The sequence below is a fragment of the Sinohyriopsis cumingii genome, chromosome 10 (genome assembly GCF_028554795.1).
Source record: "Sinohyriopsis cumingii isolate HCF-2022 chromosome 10, ASM2855479v2, whole genome shotgun sequence".
Lineage (NCBI taxonomy): Eukaryota > Metazoa > Mollusca > Bivalvia > Unionida > Unionidae > Sinohyriopsis > Sinohyriopsis cumingii.
In genome coordinates, this window is record NC_142970.1 from 85,190,913 (window position 1) to 85,217,493 (window position 26,581).

The following is a 26,581-nucleotide window of genomic DNA, read 5'->3' on the forward strand; positions in this document are numbered from 1 at the left end:
CTTGATACTACTGACCCCAAAATCAGTATGCACCTTCATGTCTCAAAGAAAAGCCAGTCACAAAGTCTGGTCATGGTTTATGGCTTAGGACATGCTGTTTTGTAGAACCATTATGCTTCCTCACTTTGACCTTTGTTTAACTAGTGTCTGATCTCAAGTGCAGGCCATCTACAACAGAGTTGAGTCAAGGAATTTAATATCAGACTTAGGTTTTGTATAAATTATTTTTCCTTCCTTCAGTCCCTGTGACACCAATATTTGACTTTTTATAACTCTACAATGAATAGGCATCTTCTTTGTCTCAATGCAAGCCATTGAGAAAGTCTTGGTTAATATAATATAAAAAAGAATACAATATATTAATTAAAAAATCATTTCTTTCTTTTTATATAATTTGACCTTTGACCTTGACATCAGTAAGTTTCTTCCTGGGAGGATATCAGAAGTTTCTTCCTTGTCCCAGATTTAAGTGACTTATAAAGTTTTGTAATGGCTGTTGCTCCAGAACTCGTTATTTTGGAAATGAAATTTGGAATGGATGGATGACATAACATAATATGCTCAACCTTAGACAAGATGGTGAAACGGGTATTTAAAAAAAAAATTCATTGTTCTTAAATCGTCTCGAGAAGCAATCATCATTGTTCACCCCTAGAATCCCTATTTTACTGAATGAAAGTCACAGACTTTAAGTAACCATGGACTAATAATCTGACCACTATTAGAATCATAGTTTATGTATCACCGATTAATTTGATCAGCCACTACAACTGAGGCATTGCATGAAAGTTTACCTGTCTAATTTATATAGTTTTTCACATGTACAATACAAAGTTAACTTATTGAGGGTAAACTGTCGCATGTATACAGTGTCTGGTCATCAATATTGATAACACGGATGGTTGTATCTTCACAATCTTATTTTTTAATGAAACAAAAAAATAAAATTTGCTCTACGACTATCTTTTACACATATTTCTATTGCAGTTATATTTTAGTAAAAAATTCAGTGCTGTGCTTTGCATTGATATTTCATTAAAACACTTTTTAAGATGAGATATGAAACCTATAGTCTCTAACCTTTTACACTTGAAAATGGAACATGCAACTTAAATCAATGCATTTCCATCTTCTTCCAAATAAGCGTGAACAAAAGGAAACTTTGGATGAAAGTAATAAAATCGGAATGCGTTTCTGAGACCATAAAAAGTAGCAAGCAAATGAAATGCTAATTTGGTAAAGTTACCGGTTTCAGGGTCTGTATCAAGGTCGTGAAACAAAACAATTCTTAAACCGTTAAAACATAAAATGTAAATTACAGTGACCTTTGTAATGGTTTAGTACTATGAGAGACACATCCATGTATAAAGTTTGATGATTGCAACATAAAAAACACCCAATATATACAAAGACTTTCTATTACCACATCTTGTATATTATTTTGGTATTTGAGCATTTCTAAGAGCCGATGTCATCAAGCGTCACATCTGAATGACCTGTATGTAAACTAAATATACACTCAATATGTTCACATAGCTGTCAAATTTAACAGCTGTAAGAACCACTCTATTCTTAATCATAATAAAAAGAAATGTTAGATTTGCCATACATGTAGACATTTAAGCAATCAAATCCCATTCGTACTATATCCATATCCGATCTTTTTTTTGTGGGTACTTTTCATTCATAAAAAGCATGCTGCGCACAACTGTCTTCTTTACAATTTAAACAATACTTGCAGAATTGGTGATATTTGGCTTTTTGATTTTAAAAAAAATACTTTAAAAGATGCTTTCTATACATGGGACAGTTTGTAACCACATGTATATCATGGAACATAAAATAAATCCTAGATTGGCCATAACTTTATCTGAAAAAAATGTATGAATTTAATTTTGAACATTGTTTTTAAATGTGTCACCTTTAACTAACATTTTCAGAATTCTTATTTTGATAACATACTTCCAACAATCATATTTTTAATTATCGTGATAATAGAATATTTCCTTTTGAGTGACTGACTGCTCTCCCCATGGATGGGGGAGGTCACATCCCCCTCCATCATACCAAAGACTTGAAAAAATGGTACTAATAGCTGCCTCGCTTGGCGTTCAGCATTAAGATGTTAGTGTTAGGACTGGTTGGCCTGGTGTCAGGATAATGTGACTGGGTGGGACATCATGCTACATGTCTGCGGTATGATGTCCCCAGTGCTAGACATCACTATAAACTGCCAAACTGCAGACATCATAGTGATGTGACTGAGAAATTGTTGAAACTACATTAAAAACTCAAATCGCCTACTTTTGAGTGCCTCCTGTAAAAGGTCACCTTGAAATGACCACCACTTTGGCATACCCATTGATTGGAAACAAAATTAATTTCATGTTATCCAATGCCTTGTGTTGATTACTCAAGTAACAGGATAAAAATGAATAATGTATTCTAAAAAAAATTGGGATCTGTTTTCTAAGTAGTGACTTAGTAATAGGATGTACTGGCCTAATTTTAGCAAAGTAACTGAAACCTGAAATACGGGTCAAAGAGAGATTTTTTTTTCAATAAGGGTGAAGTACTTAGCAACAAGCATTCCCAAACCAATTTTTATCTTGTATGTAAGATAGTATGCATATAGACTGACAAAAAATGCCAAACCCAGTAATAGATACAATATAGGTCACTACAATATTCTTTGTTGTAAATGATTGTTACTGAAATGCATATCATCATCAAGCTTATGATTTTAGCATGAACGGGGTCTGAGACTTGAACATCAAACACAAAACTGAACCCATATCATTGCAACCTACAACATGGGTAATAATTACCTACTAATATGGTGCAGGAGTTTTGCTTATAAAAACACAAAGTTTCATGGTTCTGTATTAAATACTATGTACATGGCAGGGATTGCGCTGGGCTTTGCCAATGTCACAAAATGCACTGTTTTCCTTATTGGTAACAAAATATACAGTCTGGTGATTTGTTGGGAGCAACAACATATTTGGCTGTTAAAACTTGTATATAAAATCTTGGGGTTTGGAGTGGATAAATTCAAAAGAACCATGAAAGAAATCTGCAAACTTGGATAGAAAATGCACTGGAATCTTATCTACTGTTACAAAAATAATTTGTCCATACTGAAAAACCATCTTAAAAGTGCATTGTTATATCATAATCTGCTTATGTTGACATCTGGCCTGAGTAATGTATGTTGTGATAAACTTAAAAAGCCAGACTAGCTACAATCGACAAACCTCTGATGGTGGGATGGGAATGGCTACAATCAACCAAACAATGGCTAATCCTATTTCTCTTGAAAAACTTACCAAAAGAAAAGAGTTTTGCTCAACGCTTCAAAGAGAGCTTATTACCTCTGAAGCACAGATTGTTCTGTATAATACAAAGCAATAAACAAATCAGCTGATTCATACTGGTTATTCAGGAAATCAGTTGATTTTTTTTTAATTTGCATGAGAAAACTTTGATCATGCCCATGAAATGTAGAAATTTATCTTCAAGATGGTGGTGACATATCTGCCATAACACAATTATGCCAATAAATCAGCCCTTCACCCATGACAATATTTACCAGTCTTTTAGGGGGCTGATATCGCCTATTCATTAAAACCTGTAAAAATTGGCAGCCACTTTTGTCTCCATCCATTGGTGTACATTTTATACACTTACCAGTATCTCGCAGTTGTGGAGCTACCTTTGGCTGAAGGGTTCTTTTTTTTTGATACAGTAAAACCTGTCTTGAGACACCACTGCTATGAGAGATCACCTGTCTTGAGAGACCAGGTTCTCCATGTACAGATTTAGAGATTATATAGTGTTATAACCTGTTATGAGAGACCACCTGTCATGAGAGACTATTATGTTTTGGCAGAAGGGGTGGTCTTTCAAGACAGGTTCCACTGTATGTACATTATATTTCCTGTGCAAATCCTATGTTTGGCGACCTTTAAATCCACATGGATTAGCACAACCCTCTATCTTGTGGCCATTTTGAATTTTGTGCTAGATATGGCTGCTACCAAATACCTGTAAGCATCTAAAGTGTATGTAGGTGTGTTACAAAAAGATCTGCATGCAGCAAAACTGCACAGTTTAACAAACAGGTGACATCAGACCCACCTTTCACCCATCAGTATCAACACAGATTTGGGGAATTGATTTATTGGTCTGTGTTATGCTAAAAGCATGATTTTTTAGAGTCCCAAACCCTTGACAGTTGCGTTTAGAAGAACACGTTACTGTAATCTATGAAAATAGAAGAAAAATCACACAACTTAAGTAAATGCCTGTTACATGTAGAATGTATAAACAGGAAACACGTATACGCAGTAAACAGTCGTGATTGGAGCTGATGTAAAACTATCCATTGGGCAGTATAAATAGTGGCAATTAAAGGCAAAGAGGTCATGTATACCCACCATTTCACACATTATGTAATTTATTCTCAATAGCTTGTGAGATGTGTTTGAAGACTGCAGTGGGTGAGCTCATTTTGCTAACTTGCATAGGTAAAGATCATGGAGTGGCGTCTCAACTATAGAGAATCTAATGAAACTCAACACATACAAATGTTAAGGAGACTGACTTTGAGAATGTATTAAGCAAGTGGGCGTAAGTTAAATCAAGTGCATACTCATGTTTTATTTGATTTTATTACTTTTATGAAACAATAAAATTTTAATAGTGTAGACCATTTTAAATAAGCATGCAAAAACAGTAATGTAATGATTTATTCTGTAATATTGTGGTATTGTTTGTTATCTTTTTTAATTTTTTCATTGCCTACTAAATATAGTCATAGAAATATATTTGACTCCCTTACTTGGCAACAAATTTTGAAAATTGGTGACAAATAATATTGAGGTTGTCAATTATTTTGGTAACAGCCTTTCTAAAGCCAGTACTATCCTTGCATAGTATGCCAGGAACCTGATGTGGTCATGAGCGAAAACAAAAAAACGAAGCTTGCAAAATGTGGAATGTAGGCCACGAACCTATTTTGTATAACACATACTGTTCAGTGACCTTGATCTTGATAAAAAAAAAGTAAAGTAAGAAGAAAAACAGTTAACTTTCAAATTTTATTTACGACTGATATAATATTTTCATGACATGATTTAATATTGGAAATCAATAAAATCCTATCAGATTTGTTCTCTCTTTATATCCTCTCACTCTCTCTCACACATGTATATCAAAACAATATTTACAGTTTGTTACTTATATTGCACTTGGTAGATTTTTACATAAAGGTTTGTTTTCAACCACACATTAACATAATATTGACTATATCTTACTTCGGAAATGAGCTAAATGCCTTCTGCAAGGAATCACCAAGGTAACCAATTTGGGCTGGCCTGGGTGGGTGATAAACCAGTGAACCTTTGATCATAAAGCCTGATGCTGTATCTAATGAACTACCATACCTCCCCTTTCATATGGACTGAGCTCATTTGCACTGCTTTATGTAAAGTGTTGTCTTTTAAACAAGATGCCTGCACATGATTATACTTGCATATTAATTTTAATAGGACAATATTACAAGCTTGAATGAGGCATTTTTGATTGCAAACCATGAACTGGTGGACTAAATTAATGCTATCCATTTTAAATGCATGTCCAGATGAATCCTAACACTCAAAATACAACTAATTTCACAAAAGCTTTTACTATAAAAACACTGCAGTAACTTGATTAAAGTTCCTGAGCTTGCAGAAACTGGAGGGATAATCCTTATGAACCTTGAATGTGCAAAGCTCTATGCTTGCACAAGCTGGGAAACCAAAAAAGTAAATTACATATCCACTATCCAGGCCTGTCCACATAAGAACTAAAATCATCCCAACATATGCACTGTCAAGAATATATTTCTCTAAGCTGTGTAGTCTCAGCCTACCTAGATTGTTTCTACATAAAAAAATTTAGGATGCCATAACGTGCATAATGTTTGACTAAAATAAATAGTTTTCTATTTCAATATCGTGAAGCCTTACCCAACCCCATTTAATGCAGATTGGAAATCTGAATCATTGGATTCCATATGAATGATTTTAGTTTTGTTTTAAAATTTGTATCACATACAAAAATAAATTTAACTTTAAAATAACCATGGAATCAACCAAGTCTGATTTCAAAACCACATTATAAAAGGTGGAGATCTCAATGATACTGCTCATTTTAAAACCTTATTACCTGATATAACTTTTACTTGTGTTTACTTCATTGTGTAATTTGGCATGCTTTGTTTTCTTTATTTGCCTATTCCAATGCTCACAGCTCCATCTGGTGGCATACAGCTATGAGTTGGTAGAACTTTAGCAGTCAACATAAAATAAAAGAAGCTTAAACTGAACAACAGAAAATATTTTGAATGGCCAAATGGTTTCCATACATGTACTGTATATTTAATAAACACATCAATGTGCTGTTGGGTTCACCAGACTTAACTGTACAACATTCATTGTACTATACTGTCACCTTCTACTAAATTTTCATAAATTCTAATTTTGTCAATCTGTGTTTAGCTATACATGAGATGTTTAGATTTTATCAAAAATTCTGCATTCACTCATAATTGAAACAGCTCCCAACTTTTTAAATGTTATTGTACCAACACTGATAAATACTGTAGTCATGAATATAAAGAACAGAACTAAATAACTCTAAATTCGTGTCTAGAAAATTATATATATCAAACTTAAAAATACTGCAAAGAATAACTTTCTCAACTATTAATACTTCCTTTCATGAAGAGAGTAAAGAAAAAGTTAAGCTGGTTTCCTTGTTCATTTCTGACTCGACTAGAAAGGTGTTCGTGAACACAAAAACACATAAAAACTGATCTCAGTGCAAAATTAAACCAAGGTGTGCCTGACAGATGGAGAGGCAATGGTGATAACATATACCTTCCAACACTGTCATTTATCATGAGGCATAAAAAAACAGTGGTAACACTATATACAACATATCACTGTTGTTAAGGGGCATAACACTGGTAACACTATATAAACCCCACCATTGTTTTCAAGAGACAAAAAAGATGTTCCATAACCATAAATGATTAGTAACATAAAACTGTAACAAATTAAGCAAATGAACTTATTTTGCACTAAAATTATATTCACATTAAAATTTAGAAGTGAAAAAATAATCTGTAGGCAATAAATGTTCATAGAATGGATTGGGTTAGATAATAGTTGTCTTTATTTGTTACATGCTACTTCAAGCTAACAAATGTTTTACGGTTTATGCATCCATCTGGTCAGTACAGCACGTATTTAGGCCATATGACTTTAAATGAACACTGCATAAAGCATAAATAATTAAATTAGTAACCAAGATTATGAACTTTAAAATTGCTAATAGATAAAAAAAAATATTTAATAAAGCTGCCAATAGAACATCCAATTTGTTTTTTGATAGTTTCTGAAACTTCACTAAACAAGAGGTCCAAGTGGGACAAAGATTGCTCATCTGGCTGACAGCAAATTCCAAGAGCAGTTGGCCAAGACATCTGGGTCACAATGATGCTTTCTGTTATGAAAACAATTGTTTCAAGATTTCTCAAGTTTACCATCTTCATCTGGTGGCAGATTAGCATCTTTATCCAGTACTGAACAGCCCCTGTGCCAGGACATTTTATGTCAAAGTTGGTAAAAATTATGTTAAGAAGGCTTTTTAATAGATAAATATGTCCACTTATAGTGGTGGATTGGCATCATTTGTACATATTTGAAAGCCCTATATGCCAAGATACTCAACCAAATTTGGTAAATTCATTTCAGTTTTATTTGCGAAGAAATCATTTAAATGTTTCTCTATTTTTAGTAATGGTGAATATATCTGATAGCAAACATTAATGTGTATATTTTAAAGCCCTTTCATGCCAGAATGCTTTCTATATATCAAGATTGGCCAAACACTCTATATTTAGTAAGTGGCAGCCATATTTGATGGTGGATTGGCATTATTTTCAGCATGTTTTTTATGTTTTCTAACTACATGGTGTTTGTTTTTATAATCATATCATTATACATGTTTTTTATGTTATAGGTGTGGTCTAATGTTGTAAAGCACTTAGAGCTTCTAAAGATTAGGCGCTATACAAAGTCATTATTATTATTATTATTATTTTTATTTTTATGAACCTGCAAGGTCTTCATGTCAAGATCCTATCTGTCAAGTTATTCCAATTTTATAAAATGGTTTTGGAGAAATTATTTCAAGTTTTGTTCTGTTTTTACAAAGGATGGTGGACAGCCACAGTGGCACATTGGTAAGTATGCCAGGTTTGTGACCAAAAGGGGACAAATCCAACCATCTGACCTACTGTATTGTGTCCTTGTGCAAGTTACTTTACTCCAACTGCCAAGACTATAAATAAATGACTTGTGCTGATGTGTCATAATGTACCAAACCAAGGATGACCATACCAGCATCAGTTTTACAAATTAATAAAAGCCCTATATGCAGGACTACCTTTTGTAAAATTTTGTCATATTCTGTTGAGTGGGTTTTGTGAAGAATTTGCTTAAATGTTTTACTATTTTTAGTAATGGTGGCTATGGTTAATGGTAAATCAGCACCTTTTGTACAAAAAAAGCCATCATGCACGGATGTTTTCTGTCAAGTCTAATCAAATTTCTATTCGACAGTTTTGGAGAAGTAATTTTAGTAACAAGGTTGGATCAACTTAATTTTTTTTATATATAAATTTTAAGGCCTTCATGCCAATATTCTGTCAAGTATGATCTAAGTCAGTCCAGCAGCATTGGAAAAGAAGCTATTTAAAGTTTTCTATTTTTAGTACTGGCAATGAAGTTTGATGGCAGATCAGCCTTTTTTTAATAAAACCTGAAAGGTCTTTATGCCAGTGGTTAGGATAGGCCCATATTGGAGAAAAACATTCTTTTTGTGTTAATACTTTCTTTTACCTTGTTCTCCCTTAATTTGGGAGATAGCATATTTCTTTTACTCAACAGATTAAAGGGAGAAAAAAATTGTATGGAAAACTATCTGTAACAAAGGTATGAATGGAAACAGTATCTAATGATTAATAGGATTTGGCAACAATCCCTTGATCCAAGGAAAGACCACTCTTGTGTGACTGCCATCACATGAAGCATTAGACAGCTCTTCTATTGTTAAACAAGCCCCAAAACATTGTGAATATCTTTCTTAGCAGCTTGGGAGGGCTGGATTTGTGAGAGAGTAGATGTACTCCTAACATATAATAATTGGGTATCATAACTGAAGAAAGAAGTGTGTGCACTATGATGGCATGTACAGAAGATCTAGAAAACGCATTATTTTGTTACTGAACACTGATGGTAAGCACAGGAGAATAGCTACTTTATGCCATAACATAACAACAGGTGTGGCCAAACATAACTGATTCTAGATTGCCAGAACTGACAGACATTGTTCCTTCAGATGGACTGCTGGTGATGTGACAAATCAATTCATCCTGCTGTTGGTAGTTATTCTTAAACAATTCAAGAATTTCAATTAACATATATGTGTCAATTCTTTTTTAGTGATATTTATTTCATTAATTTTCTTCAGTCATCCTTGGTGGTGCCAATCGTAAGGAAAAGCTGTCTTGCTGGAATATGCTTGAAGAAGTCCTGGACTTGATGCCCTTATCTGGTTTAGACAGTTCTGTCAGAATGGCCAACTGAAAAATAAGGTCTAGATTTTATAACCAAAATGTACAAAAAGACTTCTGGAATTAAGCCAAATATCCCACCTGTCTGACAAGACTGACTTTTTTTCTTATTAAATATGCCCAAGTAGGACAATGGTAGCAGTAAGACATAGTGAACAACTTTTTTTTAGCTTGGGAGGGCTGGATTTGTGGGGTGTTGAATATTCTCTTTACATACTATCACTAGGTAATGTAAGACATTAGAAGAAGAAATGGTAACTTAACTGCAAGACTTTGTCTGGAGTGTCTGGAAATTTCTCTCTGAGAAAATATCTGAATTTATGTGGATGCAAAAGTTTTTTTTTCCAGATAACTGTAGTAAAGTAGTTTCATTCTCTGATAAATTTGGAATACACTGAATTCATCACCAAAGGAATTCTTTTTGCACCTGCCAGAAGAATACATCCAAACAATCAATTTAAAAAAGTCTGCAAAAGACTTACCCTTGATGGGGTTTTCATTGCTTTATGTACCATGTCCACTGCCTGTAGGTGCTGAGGATCCAAGGATGCCTGAATAAGTGAAGGATTCTTGCATGAAGAACACTTCAAATTTCAACAGCACAAATCCCTATTAATTTACTGAAATGCTACTTAAATTTCAGTGTTAAAACAATGCTTGGCTAAAACCACCTACTTAGGCTGTGTTTAATAAATTTGCTATCAATGAGTCAATTTCAAAATCAACAATTTGTATGACTCCTGAATCAAAAATAAAGTGGATGTTGCATATATGTGCCTAGGAAGTTGTGGTATAAAATCTGAAATAGATGTGGTTTAGTTTTGTCTAATTTGGTATTCTATGGCACAGAAACACCTGAAGATTACATCATGCCCGGATAAGAAAAAGTGCCTTGCACAAGGACACACTATTATAGTTCATCTGGGCTGATCCAATAGTAGGAATCAAACCAACCCCATCTGGGTCAAGAGTAATGCCTTAAGACTACTGTGGCTCCTTTGAATGTGGTTAGTATTGAAAATATCTAACATTGCCACTGATTGTCTTATATGAGATATTTGTCATCAGTCTTAAAGTTCAGATGGGTTCTGACACCGAGACGATTTAAAAAAAAATACAATATGTGCTGTAAATCACAAATGTTTTAATAGAATTTTCATGCATTCAAAGGGAAAATTTTCTTTATAAAAGATATTATTCATAGCAAGGACGGATGAAAACTTTTTAAAAGATTTAAAAAAAATTATTTATAATTTATGAAAGCTGCATGTTTTCACAAATCAAAAATATTATAACTGACATTACCTCTTTTCGTTTGTCTACCAGTCTGAATTGCTGGCCCTGAGGGGGGTTGGAAAGGGAGCGATGGAACCGAGAGCTTTGAACCTTTCCTCTCTTGCTGTGGCTACAAAGGTAGCACACGTAAGTGTCCTCTCCATCTATAACATGTAAAGAACCCAATGCCTGCAAACAGCCTTTATGGTAACTGTGCCCACATCTAAAGAGAAACAATTGATAAACATCAATAAATGACTAACTAATTTGCTATATGTTAAAATACTGATCTCTGTTTATCTGAAGAGTAGTTCTACATACAACATAAACAATTAGAGTTTGTGAAACTGCCACTGAGTTTCATATTTGGAAACCAAAACCGGATTCTGATTTTGCTTCCCTTCCATCATTCACCAATGAAAAATTCTTGCCCTCAGGCATTCACAAATGCAACATATACATGAAAGAAACAAAATTAATAAATTTTCTAAGAGTCAATATTTGTGATATTGCACAATTACAAAAAAAAAACGTTCATTAATCATCTGATGAAATGTGGCACTGCAACAAAAACAAACTGGACACAATGTTTAACAGGTGACCAAAGAAATGTTATTATAAAATCAAACCTGTTTTAGGCAGCCACTACTGCGACTTGGAAATTTAAAAGAAATTAACAAAGAATAACGCTTTCTTACTATAATAATCTGGTTTACTAAGCCTTCAAAAGATGGGTGACTGTATAAGGATGGTTGAGTTGTCTTGCATAAATACATTCTTTACTACATAATACTAAATCTTACTTTTTCTTTATTGCTTACAGGCAAGTATGGTCATGGATCCATTAAATTGTTTGCATATGTTTTATATTTGCTTCTTGAACTGTTACATTTAATTTCAGTTCTTTGCAAATGATAACCAAAATGTAATGTGATTTCACCTCATTAGATATGCTATTTTTGCACTTCTGTGCACTGTAATAACAGTCCTATTGGAAAACTGCTTGCCATATAGCTCCCTCGCTTATAACAGGTCACTTTTTATGGCTGCTATAAACAGTACTATATAGAGCGAACATTGTGCAACAAAGAAAAAAATATACGATTATCGATTTAAGGAAATTAGGATAGTCACCGTAGAAATGAAATAATGAAATGCATGCTCAGAACAAGTGTGAAGATAAAGTACATATTACTCAGCTGATTACCTGAACACAATAATTACATCCGACTCCATTTGATTGATGAACTGTTTGTTGCAGATTTTACAATAATCATCTCTTGGAACGTATCCCTTGATTGCAGTTTTGGTCAGGCTTTTAAGGTGTACATGAAGGTCATGATTCATCAAGTTTTTACAGGTCACCATCAGTGTCTGAAAGATATGATTTTCAAAATCAGACAGACAATAAACCATAAACTATTTAAAGCAAAAAATGTTTTAAGGAGTGTCCAGTATGAAGAGGCTTGATAACCATCTTTATCCTAGCTTTTCAAATTGCCAAAAATAATGAACTTTTAATGTCCAAAACCTTTCGGACACAAAAATAATTCAAAACTAAGGTATAGAGGTGGAGGTAGGGCAAGATCAACCACTGCGTTTGTTTCTGTAGTCAGCTGATTAACGATTTTGTTTGCAATGCAGATATAACAAACACAAAATCAATTAAGTCTTTATGTCACTCATGGTTTTGTCTTGTTTGACATAAATGCTACTACTTCCAGATGAGAAAATAATTAAAAAAACATCTGTTAGCAAATGCCAGTTAAGTCTGAAATCAGATGTCAGAACTGCCATGCATGATTGTTTCATCATGTATTGTGTTAAACTGTTCTAGCTTAATCAGTAAGGCTACTGAAGTCTTCATGCAAAAACATTCAAGAACTATTGTTTCCTTGTTTCAAATTTCCTCTGTAATAGCCCAGAGTATAACAAGCTATGAAGTATACCACTTCTTCATACATTCTGAACAATCAGCCAATCTGTGCTTCACACTGATATTTAAGTAACATTACCAGTTACAAACATGGCTTTTAATCCCAATATATTCTCTCTGCATTTTAGGCTTATTAACAACACCAAATTAACAGTATTTTAATCAGAAGTAACTAATTACCTTAACTGATATAGTTATTACATTCATGCTTTAATTTTTGTAGTTTTGTACTATATCTGTCTTGGTCTCTTTATTCATTCAATATGTCACTGGAATACATTTCTGATTCAATATTTATTTAGAATCATTGATATGTACATATATATATATATATATATATATATATATATATATATATATATATATATTCTCATTAAATACAATAACATTCATAGTATAGCAACTTCAAACAGAAATCAAGAAAATAATATCTTGTACAAAATGCTTCAGGTTCAACATATTCTTAACACAGATATACCTAAATTATGACTTACCTCTTCATAATTGTAGGTCTCAAGCATGCCTAGAATTAGCTCCCTTACTTCACCAAACTTTCCAGTATTATATGCTGGGTCCTGATGTTAAAAACAAAAATAATACATGGATCTAATCTGTCTTAAAGCTTGTGGTGGAAATTCATGTAAAGAAAATGAGCAATTAAAAACGCATAAAGACTGTCATGTTTTCTTTAATTGTGTGCTCTGCAGTCATGGATATCATGTGAAGATTGAACAAATGATGAAAGGGTCTATATCTTTTATAAAAGGAACATACAGACCTGCATATTCAGAAATATATCAAACATTTCCTTGTGTCAATAGAAAAACGTAGAGAAAGAAGAAAATCATGAAAGACATTAATAGTTGCTAATGGTAATTATTTTGGAAATTCAAGTACAAACCCAATCAAATGGGAATGGCGTAATTATTTAACTGTTGTTTTCTACACTATTCCTTTATTTTCCTCTGCAGCGATATCTAGGTCAGTGTATAAAGTGATCAATTGAGAAATAAAAACAACAACTGTGAAATAAAATTCAAATTTACAAATACATAGATCAGTAAATTCTGTACATTAAATACAAATTTAATTATTACATTGGTTATGCAGCTCTATGTACCTGTATCTCTGATGTAAGCAAGAATTCATATGCAATTGTCATATAGTAACTTTAGTGTAAAAAACTAAGGAAACTGCAAAATCGGATGTCCTAGATGTCCTTAACAAACCGAGTAATCAGCTAGGATTCCGGTCCTAGATGTCCTTAACGAACCATGTAATCGGCTAGGACTCCGGTCTCTTGCTAAATAAAGTATAAATAACATTCAATCTCTAAAAACATTAATTAATAAATAACTTAAAGAGGTAATATCTAAAAACTTATAAATAACATAACGTAGGAAACACACCCTAAACACCTTGACTAGTAATACCAAAATAACCTTGAAAATCTCTCTTCATACATGATTTCTACTAAGAACCTCTATAAACACTATAGAACATCCCCCCTCCTTTTAGAACATTTTGAAGAAGAAAAAAGAAAATCGAAAAAAAACCCCAAAAAAACGCAAGAAACACCAGGCAAATGCAACAAGAAACCAGTGATGTAAAGCAAGCAGGACTGTTCCCGAGCTCTCGTTCCCACTAATGACAGCCAACCATTCAACTGTAAGGGACCTTTATGGACCCACAGATTGAGGCCAAACTATTATGGTTCCTTGAATCCATAAAAGCCTGGGGGAGGTGGCACCATTCCCTTCCCAAGGAAGAACTAGCAGGCTGCGGTGCAGTCAGAAAAAAGAGGCACATGCACAACTGTGCGCACGCAACTATAATTAAACTCAACAACAACAAAACTTTAGTGTCAAGTAATGAATAGGAATATGGCTTACATTTTCATGTTTACCTTTAAGATACTGAAGAAATTATTTCTATTCAAAAGTATGCTTACCTGCATTATTTTTTGTAGAATGGCAGGAAGTCCCACATATCCCATCATGCTGTTCAACACATGATGTGTCATCTCCTTGATACCTAAAAGAATGTTTGCAAACAACTGCTTAGATCTGGTATATCCATGCATACAAGTCTAACTGCAAACAACATAAAATCTGATCTGCCATTGCACAATGTATGGCAGATCAGGGTCAATGTTAATTGTTCTAATAATTACACATAACAAGCAGGCTTGACCCAGATCTGCCAGCACATTATGTGATTGCAAAAACTGAGTCAATAATTTCTATTACATATCACGTCTGTTATATTTGACAAACATTTTTAAATGAAAGTTTGCAATAAACTGACAGTAGGAAAAAAAATCAAAAAAAAAAGGTCATTCTTCCACTACCGAAGAGCAGAAATGTTTGTTATCTAAACATACTTGAAATTAAATTGAACCGCAGAACTTTTTGTTATGTAAACCTGCTCCAAATTAAAATAAATCAATTTATTCCCTTAATTGATAGATGCTGGATCTGATAAATGATCAATAATGTGACTATTTGATTCAATATGTTGCATACTAAACAAAGGTTCACACGTTTTTTTTTAAAGGAAGAGGAAATATGAACAAGTATAAGAGGATTTCGAGGGTCAGAGTTTCATCAGAATCAACAGTTCCCATTAAACCAACCAGCATTAGATAATCAAATCTGTAATGCTTTCTTACACTTTTCATTCATTATTTTTTCAGGTGTATGTATAATGATAAGTAAAATTATTTTATTAAAATTGTCACTGGTTTCTACAATTTGCAAACTCCTAATAAGAAAAAAGTTCTCTGCACAAACAAAAGGCCCAAATGGGTTTGAGATTGCTTTCTTGGACGATATCTACCTAAAAGCCAAAATGCATGGACAGTTGTCAAGGAAAACTGCATTCTTGAAAGATTTCTGAAACTTAAAAGTGGCAGCCATATTGGTTGGCAAATTGGCATCATGTGTGCAAACCACTCTGTACCATCACTACAAAGTAAAGTGCCACTGCAATCAACAATACAAGTTTGTGTTATATCCTTCTGCGGACTATATGTACATTAAAAGGTCAACAAAATAGTTCCACACTCTTGACACTTTATTTCAATTTTGTGGTGACTTACAAAAGTCATACTAATATACATCCTGAGAAAAGTGTGTGTGTGTGATTTGGATTTTAACGTAGCTTTAACAATTTTTCAGTCATATCACTATGTTGTCTGCAGTGTGACAGTTTATAGTGATGTCTTGCACTAGGGCATCATGCCGCAGACATGAAGCATGATGTCCTACCCAGTCACATTATCCTGACACCAGGCTGACCAGTCCTAACACTAACCTCTTAATGCTGAGCACCAAGCGAGGCATTTGTTAGTACCGGTTTTGTAAGTCTTTGGTATGACTCGGCTGGGGATCAGACCCATGACCTCCCGAAAAGTAAAATTCTTCATAAAAATATGTTCTATGAGAAACATACAATTGTCCATGCTCATCAGAGTGCATTAATTGTCTATGAGAAATTTAAAATTGTCCATGCTCATCAGAGTGCATTAATTGTCATGAGAAACATAAAATTGTTCATGGTCATCAGAGTGCATTAATTGTCTATGAGAAACATAAAACTGCCCATGCTCATCTGAGTGTTTTAATTGTCAACTCTTGAATCTGAGTGATAAGAACTTCTTGTAAGTAGTCTACATTCCCATAGTTCCGAAATGGAAGTGATTGATTCTGTATAAAAAAAAACAAAAACACTGGGCCTTTGGAAGTTTGTTCTGCTTTATGTTATGATGCTTTTGGTGAAATGTGGTCAAATTCTGTTGACCAGCTTTTGAAAAAAGTAATTGAAAAGTTTTTCTTTTTTTAAGTAATAATGGCTACACCAAATATGTAATTTTGTAATTAAATGGAGAAAAGGTGGCACACTATGTAAAATAGGCTGCTGACCCCTGTTATAGACAGTACAGATGACAACAACTATACCATTGTACAGTAGCAACACCAATCTGGAGCCCATAGTAACCGAGTGGTCTAAGGCACTCACCTTCACAGATTATTGTCATCTCACCTCTGTCCACATGGGTTCAAGTCCCAGGCTTTGCTAATGTGGGTATGTGAGAAAGTTTGCCAGTAACTTCCCATGGGTCAGTGGTTCTTCCCATGCTTTTTCCAGGTTCTTCCGCCACCAGATATACTGGCCCGAATGTATAGCCTATCATGGGCTTCAAAATGGTGTCAAGCCAACAACAACATAAATGTAAGAAATGCAAACCAATCATTTCAGTATACACTCACCTGCCTGAAGCTCCTTGTTTTCTACATCTTTCAGCCTTCTCTGGGGAACCATCATTGCGTCCAGAAGAGGAAACCAAAGGCCCTGAATCAAAATGAGAGCATTTTGTGATATTCTTCTAAATAAGAAATATTCTTGGGACTAAAATATTGTGGCTTGGAGTAAACAGAACATTTCTTGTGATATAGAAAAATATTTATCCATGTACAATGACCCCAAACTATAAGTGTCATGTGGAGCAATACAGAGGATATATGCTTGTATAGTGAATAATTCACTTAAACTTGGAAGACGTTATGGAGTTATCTTCAAAACAGAAGTAGTTCAATTTCCTTGTGCAAGGAAAATCTCATCTAGAATAAGTCCAGGTGTGGGAGTAGGGATGAATACCAACAAAATCTGTCACACTGTACTTCCTTCAGATGCAAAACAAATCCTGTGGCCAAAGGCAGTTGTTTTTGTTAGTGACAAAGGAAAACTACTGACAAGATCCTCTCCCCTTCTATAAAAAAGATTTTTAAAAACTTTACGCAAGGTGACAAACTCGTGCAATTTGAAATTTCATCCCTCTATAATTCTGTCCTAATTTTATTTAACCCATCACCAAGTGTAAAGAAACATTCCAAATGTTCTCCCTAAGTACTTTACAAATCATTTAAAAACCAGTTTCACTGTTTCTTTGTCAATAATTCCCATGTGTAATGCAGGGAAAAATCTACATTAAGTTCTGAGCAGTGGTTATTAGTTGCCCTGGACTGGGACAAACAATAATCAACAATCAAAATTCAATGTAACATATTTCACTGCATGACACACTGGAATTGTAGAAATTAAAATAGACCAAAGTAGACAAGATATGAATCAACATAAGTGGTAATTAAATGATGAGTAAAATGCATCATTAACACACGTGTAACACATCTGGACTGTCCCTATTATACTGAACATTCAGTTGAGATATTATAATTAGCATGGAATCGCTGAGGTAGGGGGGCATTATAAACCACGACAACTTGTGTACATTTGTAGAAGACAAGGGTGTGTTGTCAATAGGTTTTTCTTTATTTAGGACACAAATGAGTGTCTGTGCCTGTAACATCTGTCTCAGAAGAAGTACCTGTTCAAACAGTAAAAACGAAAACAATTAATAATTATTTATGACTGCAGAATATTAAAGTAACTTATATAAAGTAAGTAGCATTCTGTATCGATTCTCCACCTTGTATCACCTTGTATTAGTATGGCAAAAGTACTGACGCCTTAATATACTGATGAATCACTTCACCCCATATAATAAGAAGAACAAACATAGACCCATCTACCACAGGATTATGTAATGGCAGATCAAGGTCTATGCCATTTGTAGTTGAACAGATTTATCTGCAGTAAATATGGGTACTATAATCTTCCCTAAACAAATGAGTGATTTTTTTGCCACAATAAAAATGTACAATTATTTGTATACTTAAGGTGCATTAAGCTTATTACCTTTTTCAATACACACATGTAAATAACTTCTGCTTCTGTCATCTATATACAAAAATAAACTCTCCATTATAAAGTTATTCTGAACTGAATATTTTAATGTGGAGAAAAAAAAAACTTAAAAATTATCCAGGACCTGTTCAAAGTTGAAAGTATCATCTTCGAATGTGCTATTTATCTAGAACATATTTGTTGCCATTTTGGGCTGTTCCAGTAAAATATATCTGGGACCCAGAGAAGACACCTTCAATATGGAGTAGACAACCTAAGATAAATTTTAGGATTCTATATTATTTTTATGTAAACTCTGTAATAGATCAATTAGAACAATGAGACTACCATGGTTTTAAAAAAGTCTTCATCCCCTGGGGACTGTGTACATTTAAGTAGAAAAGCCTTTAAAACATAATATATTATTTGAGCACATTTCCTAAAAATGTAGATACTGTCCATCCTCCATTTTAGAATCTGAGAACTTCAAATGTAGGATGCAAATTAACAAACAAAATTTAATTGCAAATGCAGTTTTGTGGGTGATAAAGCAACTAAATCTGCCATTCTTGTCTTTACAGCTTAAAATACACAAATATCTAAAAATATTCAGAATTTTAGAGAAACTGGTGAAGAACATGTAAGATATAAACTTTTAGGTATATATTTTCTCAATCAGAAATTTCACATTTGAAAATGGAGCTGACTTTATAAAACTGCTTCACAGGTGAAACAAAAATGTATCTTGCTTAAAGCTTGAATGAACATTTCACCTCTCTTCCTGCTTCATCCAGCTTGCTGGAGTTACGCTGACACATCTGTACAATGACCAGCAGTACAGGCTGCACTTCCTGTAGTAACACTGTGAAATCTGAAACCCAAAATGCACTTATTATTTAAAATTATCTTCAGTTTCTTTTTTTGGGACAATAATTTACCCAGCAATATTATATTGTAATGAACAAATGTAGAACATTTTTTGACCTCAAGGTCTTGTTTTCTAAGAACTTCTGGCAGGAAAGACAAAATTGCTTCATGAAAAATGATGAAAGATATAATAACCAAACTAAACCACTCCCTGAGTAAAAAAAAAATGACCTGGCAGACCGATATTTTTAAAGTAATCAAGAAAATACAAATTTTGTTTTTTTATTAAAACTTTTCTTTTACTATACTAACCCAATCATAATACCTTTGGAGAACTATCACTACTTCATAATGCATGTATTTTTTTCTCTCTCACTGATTCTGCCTGCCAGTGCTAGTGTGAATAGAAAGGGGGTCTTATATAACAGGTGAACATTCAAGTCCTAATGAGTGGTTCAAATGGTGTCTCACTCAGCCCGGTTAGCACCCATGGAACATTCCACTTTGGGCACAGCACTCATGGAACATTCCACTTTGGGCATAGCACCTGTGCCTTTGGAAGTGTGAAATCAAACTTTGACAGAAGATGAGAGAGATCTTTCTTTCATTTGTTTTGTCTGATATCATCATCTCTTCATGTTGCATGAAGGGGCCCTGAATGGCCGAATGATCTAATGCACTCATTGTTCCGGATCACTGCCATCTGACCTCTGTCTGGGTTCGAGTCCAAGGCTCGGCTAGCGTGGGTACGTGGGAAAGCCTGCCAGTAGCTTCTCATGGTTCGGTGGGTTTTCCAAGGTTCTTCCTCCACCAATTGTACTGGCTGCCATTTATAGCCTATCCCGTGCTGAAAAATGGTGTTAAACCCTAGAACAACAACAAAAATCATGTTGCATGACAGTGATGATGGATGTGAGTTACATGGCAGAGTCTTGTATTGAGGGATCAGGGCCATTTTAGTCTGCATGATGTTGTCCAGCTCGACATGTAGGGATGACTTAAGGGGATATATGATCCATTAACTGATCAACATTTCCAAAGTTCCATGGTTTTCTCTGATTGGGATCTGACTTTATTGCAAGCTAAAAAAAGGTGATTGGCTATTGATCCTAAGTGGTTGTTGTTGTTGTTATAGGGTTTAACGCCATTTTTCAGCACAAGATAGGCTATACATGGCGGCCAGTATTAATGGTGGAGGAAGAACCGGGAAAACACCGGAAAGAACCACCGACCCACGAGAAGCTACCGGCAAGCTTTCTCACATATCCACATTTGCCGAGCCCGAGACTTGAACCCACGCAGACAGAGGTGAGATGGCAGTGATCCGTGACGGACAGCGCTTTAGACCACTCGGCCACTCGGGGCCCCGATCCTAAGTGGTAACAGGCCTACTGATTTCACCTTGAAAACCTTGTCTTGATGAGGCGGTGTGAGGGTAAGCTGCAGCTGGGTGCGTACCTAACATCTATTTGTTGCTGACAGCCAGTGCTTGTCAGTCTTATGCTTCAACTGTTTATGTAGCTTACAGTTGGTCTTAGACATGGTCAAAATTTGTAAAATCAGAATAGAGCAGACAATTTATACATGTGTTGTAAGGTGTGTTTAGTGATTTTGTGTACTTTTTTCCATAGAAATTTCATTATGATCCTGACCCTTGACCTTTAGAGCCCAAATCAGTAGGCTTCTTTCTTACCTTAAATGCAAGTTTATCTTCTTTCTGGTACAAAGACCTTTACCTTTGGCCATCTGGCCTACAATCAACAGGCTGCTTTTTATATATAATGTAAGTCGTTCACAAACTTTGATGACGAAACAGTGCTGATAACTGAAATATGTGTTCAGAAACCATTTTTCAATTATATATCATAGTGGTCTAAAGCTTTGATATTTTTACCCCAAAATGCATCTTCCATACTATAAGTGCAAGCCATCCATACAATTTAGTCCAGGCTGACTTAACATTAATGCAACTGTGTAAAAACCTCTTTCCCTTTTTTCAGTCAAAATGTCCTTGTCCTTTGACCTTCTAACCTCAATGCTGATCCAGGCATGTGATACATAACATACAACATTATATCAGTAACAGTGACCTTGACTTTGATACTTAATCCCTAAAATCAATAGCCCTCTTCCTTACCCAAACTGCAAGCTATCTGATAAATCTGATGAAGATCGAATGTGTAAAACTAGAGTTATTGTGAAGAAAATGAGAAGGATACCATAATGGCAGAAGGAGGGATAGAAGTCAAAACAATGCATGTCCTGTCTTTTGATGGTCATATACTAATTTATGAAAAGGAAGAAAATGCCTTTTCAAATACATGTACATAACTATGCAATCGTACATGCCGACCCCCCTGAGAGGTATAAGCATAATTATTTCTATTTTTAGTGGCAAAAAAAGGTGTAATTTGGGCATAAAACGTGTAATCTATATATTATATGCCAGAATTACAACATGTATGATAAAGATACATTGTTACAACTAACCTGGTTCCACAGCTGGTCAAAGTTTTTGTCACAAAGGGCAAAATCCATATGGATTAGAACCAGAATACAAAATAAATATGTACTAAAAAATTATTTATATTCAGCACTCATTTCAACTAGCCTACAAGTGTAACTTTCAAAGAATGATCATGAATGGGAATTCTGCAATGATCATCGACAGGTGCTCAGAATGCTGTATACATTACTCTCATATTCTTTTCTTTAAAGTTTGTAAATTGGTGTTATTTGTCATTTTTTCTAATCTAACACATTTTGAAGCTTGAAAAGTTCCCTCTGCTCTAACATTTTCCATCAAATAGCATCCACAACTCACACTGTAAAACGTTTCACTTAACATCTGATACCATTCTCTTTAAAAAGTATAGACTGGTTCAATAACTACCTAGCTTATCAATACAATGGATCAGTTAAGTAAAGTTCACTTTGAAGAAACCCATCAGTTTTCTTGAAAATGAGGCATACAGTAGCAAGTAAGGAAGGTGCTCTTATGCTATTCTTATGCAGCAGTATTCTTTTTAAGAATATTCTCAAATTTACATGAGTCTAATTAAAGAGATAATAAAAAGACAAAAACAACTTTTTATTGCTTTTTTTTTAATGCTGCAAAGAGCATAATCCATAGGCAGTCTCACTCAAAACATACTTTTCTGAAGAAACAAAGCATAATGATTGCACAAAAAGCATAATGTCTGACATGAATGTGTAATGAACAAATTATTTTCCTTGCCTTTTTCTTGTTCCTTCCCACTGAGTAAGATGTCTATAAGATTCTTAAACTTGGACTGCAATTTCTGAGAGAAAAAGACAAAATGTTTTAAAAAATAAATATCCCAATGAGAAAATAGTTAAGGAAGAATACATGTGCAACAATTGATATGAAAATAATAGTTCAGAGTAAGAGATCTGGGAAACAATAATTCATAATACTCATAACATTTTATCTGTCATGGTTTCTGGTCACAGTTCATGGGTTTTTAAGCATGTTTAATATGGATATGCTCAAAACAAATTCTATTTGAAGTGTGTGCTTAAACAATCACCAGAAATGATGTCAAAACGATTTCATTCCTGTGATGTATAGTATAGAATTTACTTTACAGGATGACAAACCACTCTTTTAAAACGAATCAAAGACTTAAATCTGATTAAGAGAAGACAATCTAAATCAGTATATAAATATTTATACTTTTCTTCTATCCACTGGTACACATTGAAGAATAAATAAGAAAGCCAGGCTTTGCTGGTCAAGCCCACATTCATGTGGATAACTTTCACCAGACCTTCATGCAAGTGACAATGATCCTGCTCCCATCATCAATGATCCGTAAAAGACAAAGAATAATTTCAAGCACTATAAAATTGGTCATCATACCTCAAGGATGATCCCAAAAGCTCCTTGAATATCCCCAGCTTTCTCTAACAGAAAAGCAGTCGCTTCTGAATGCTTGTGTCTTCTGCATATCTGAAATATACATATACCAATTAAATGGTATGAATATACATATACCAATTAAATTGTATAAATATACATATACCAATTAAATGGTATAAATATACATATACCAATTAAATGGTATAAATATACATATACCAATTAAATGGTATAAATATATATATATATATACCAATTACATGGTATAAATATACATACACCAATTAAATGGTATAAATATACATATACCAATTAAATGGTATAAATATACATATACCAATTAAATGGTATAAATATACATATACCAATTAAATGATATAAATATACATATACCAATTAAATGGTATAAATATACATATACCAATTAAATGGTATAAATATATATATATATATACCAATTACATGGTATAAATATACATACACCAATTAAATGGTATAAATATACATATACCAATTAAATGGTATAAATATGCATATACCAATTAAATGGTATAAATATACATATACCAATTAAATGGTATAAATATACATACACCAATTAAATGGTATGAATATACATATACCAATTAAATGGTATGAATATACATACACCAATTAAATGGTATGAATATACATACACCAATTAAATGATATAAATGGTATAAATATACATAAACCAATAAAATGAATAGACACTCCCCTTTCAAATGCTGTATTCACAAAGGATACCACTGTTGGTACAGGAAACAGGTTTTACTGTCAGAATGGTGTGTAGTTGATAAAATATTTAAATGTGGCATATTTTCAAGTTAAGTCAATACAGCTAAGGATACCGAAATGTACACAATTTTCTTCAAATATCAACAAATAAACATTCTTTACCCTTAAAATAAATCATTAGTTAATATCTTCAAGTCAACAATTCTAACTATAAGCCAGGGTATTTAAAAAATTGTAGGTAAATTCACCACATTATCTAAGCTCCATTTTTTGCAAGCCCTTCTTTGAGTGAAAGAAAACTTGCATACATATATCGTGGTAAGCCACCATTCATGTTAGCTTTTGTCACCTAATCTACTAACAGCCCCATACAGCAGAATTTTTAGTGTAGCCCCACCTAATGAACAAATAATCCATACAGTGGAATTGTTAGCCTAGCACAACCTAATGAGTTAACAACCTATATAGCGGAATTGTAGTCTAGCACCACCTAAAAAACAGTCCATACTAACAGTCTAAAGAGTAGAATGGTTAGCCTAGCACAACCTAATGAGTTAACAACCTATATAGCGGAACTGTAGTCTAGCACCACCTAAAAAAACAGTCCATACTAACAGTCTAAAGAGTAGAATGGTTAGCCTAGCACTACTTGATGAACAGCCCATACAGTATAATTACTAGCCCAGCACCACCCAATAAACAGCTCATACAGTAGTATTATTAGTCTTGCAACTCTTAATAGCCCATACAGTAGAATTCAGAGCCTAGCACCACCCAATAAACAGCCCATACAATAGAATTACTAGCCTAGCACCACCCAATAAACAGCCCATACTGTAGAATTGCTAGCCTAGCACCACCCAATAAACAGACCATACAGTAGAATTCCTAGCCTAGCACCACCCAATAAATAGCCCATACCGTAGAATTACTAGCCTAGCACCATGCTATAAACAGCCCATACAGTAGAATTACTAGCCTAGCACCACCCAATAAACAGCCCATGCAGTAGAATTACTAGTCTTGCAACTCTTAATAGCCCATACAGTAGAAGTACTAGCCTAGCACCATACAATAAACAGCCAATACAGTAGAATAGCCTAGCACCACCCAATAAACAGCCCATACAGTAGAACTGCTAGCCGAGCATCACCCAATAAACAGCCTATACAGTAGAATTATTAGTCTTGCAACTCTTAAAAGCCCATACAGTAGAATTATTAGTCTTGCAACTCTTAACAGCCCATACAGTAGAATTATTAGTCTTGCAACTCTTAATAGCCATATACAGTAGAATTACTAGCCTAGTACCACCCAATAAACAGTCCATACATCAATATTACTGGCATAGCACCCAGTAATGAACAACCTGTACAATTGTACACATAGCACCACCAAAATAACAGCATGCACAGTAGAACAATTGGCCATGTACCACTTAATTAAGTGAAAGACTACTGTTGGCCTTGCAACACCTAATGAACATACAAAAGTAATGTTAGCCTAACACAGCCTAAGAACTAACAGTCCATACAGGAGAATCACTATTTCAGCACCACCTAATTAACTAGCAGTCCATACAGTGAGATTGTTAGCCTTAAACAACCTAATTAACTAGCAGTCCATACAGTGAGATTGTTAGCTTTAAACAACCTAATTTATAACTAGTAGTCCATACATTGAGATTGTTAGCCTTAAACAACCAAATTAACTAGCAGTCCATACAGTGAGATTGTAAGCCTTAAACAACCTAATTTATAACTAGTAGTCCATACATTGAGATTGTTAGCCGTAAACAACCTAATTAACTAGCAGTCCATACAGTGAGATTGTAAGCCTTAAACAACCTAATTTATAACTAGTAGTCCATACATTGAGATTGTTAGCCGTAAACAACCTAATTAACTAGCAGTCCATACAGTGAGATTGTTAGCCTTAAACAATCAAATGAACTAACAGTCCTTGCAGCTGAATTGTTAGCATATCACCACCTAATACTATCTTTTCTGAATACAGCTCAAACCTAATTGGATAGGAATTCAAGATGATGCAATTTTTTTTCTTCAAAGCCCACTCCTTATTGTCTTTTGCTTTTCTACAGTAAGTTTAAATAACATTTCAATTGCTGTAAATGCAATATACGGTCTCCATTGATCAATCTAAGAATAAGATCTGGGATACAAAATAAAAATAACAAACTGTTTTGATACTGTGGCTTTATTATTTTTGTGGGTATACATTTTCATTGTTTTCTCAAAAAAGACAATTTTGTACTTAAATTTGTGGACTTGTCACTGTCACATTCTGAGGTCTGCTCCATTAAAATATACATGGGACCCAGGGTAGGTACTTTTAAAGTGGGGTACTCACCCATAGATGCAATTTAGAAATTTCTTATCATTTTAATATGAACTCTGTGAAATCAAAG

The 26,581-nt window shown here is 34.0% G+C and overlaps 1 protein-coding gene across 1 annotated transcript in view; it reads right to left on the reverse strand.

Annotated features, from left to right (window-relative positions):
* Window positions 1–5,088: 5,088 nt before the first annotated feature.
* The window catches only part of LOC149790504 (vacuolar protein sorting-associated protein 8 homolog), a 119,089-nt gene continuing 97,596 nt past the window's right edge, over window positions 5,089–26,581 (reverse strand). Inside the window, exons 34-43 of the mRNA XM_089972550.1 lie at window positions 23,395–23,484; window positions 22,750–22,813; window positions 19,418–19,515; window positions 17,171–17,252; window positions 14,851–14,933; window positions 13,394–13,474; window positions 12,171–12,337; window positions 10,994–11,186; window positions 10,171–10,239; window positions 5,089–9,697 (exon numbers count right to left, since the gene is read on the reverse strand). Of these exons, the coding sequence (XP_089828676.1) occupies window positions 9,572–9,697; window positions 10,171–10,239; window positions 10,994–11,186; window positions 12,171–12,337; window positions 13,394–13,474; window positions 14,851–14,933; window positions 17,171–17,252; window positions 19,418–19,515; window positions 22,750–22,813; window positions 23,395–23,484 (1,053 nt within the window). The 3' untranslated portion in view covers window positions 5,089–9,571. The remainder of the gene's footprint in view (window positions 9,698–10,170; window positions 10,240–10,993; window positions 11,187–12,170; window positions 12,338–13,393; window positions 13,475–14,850; window positions 14,934–17,170; window positions 17,253–19,417; window positions 19,516–22,749; window positions 22,814–23,394; window positions 23,485–26,581) is intronic.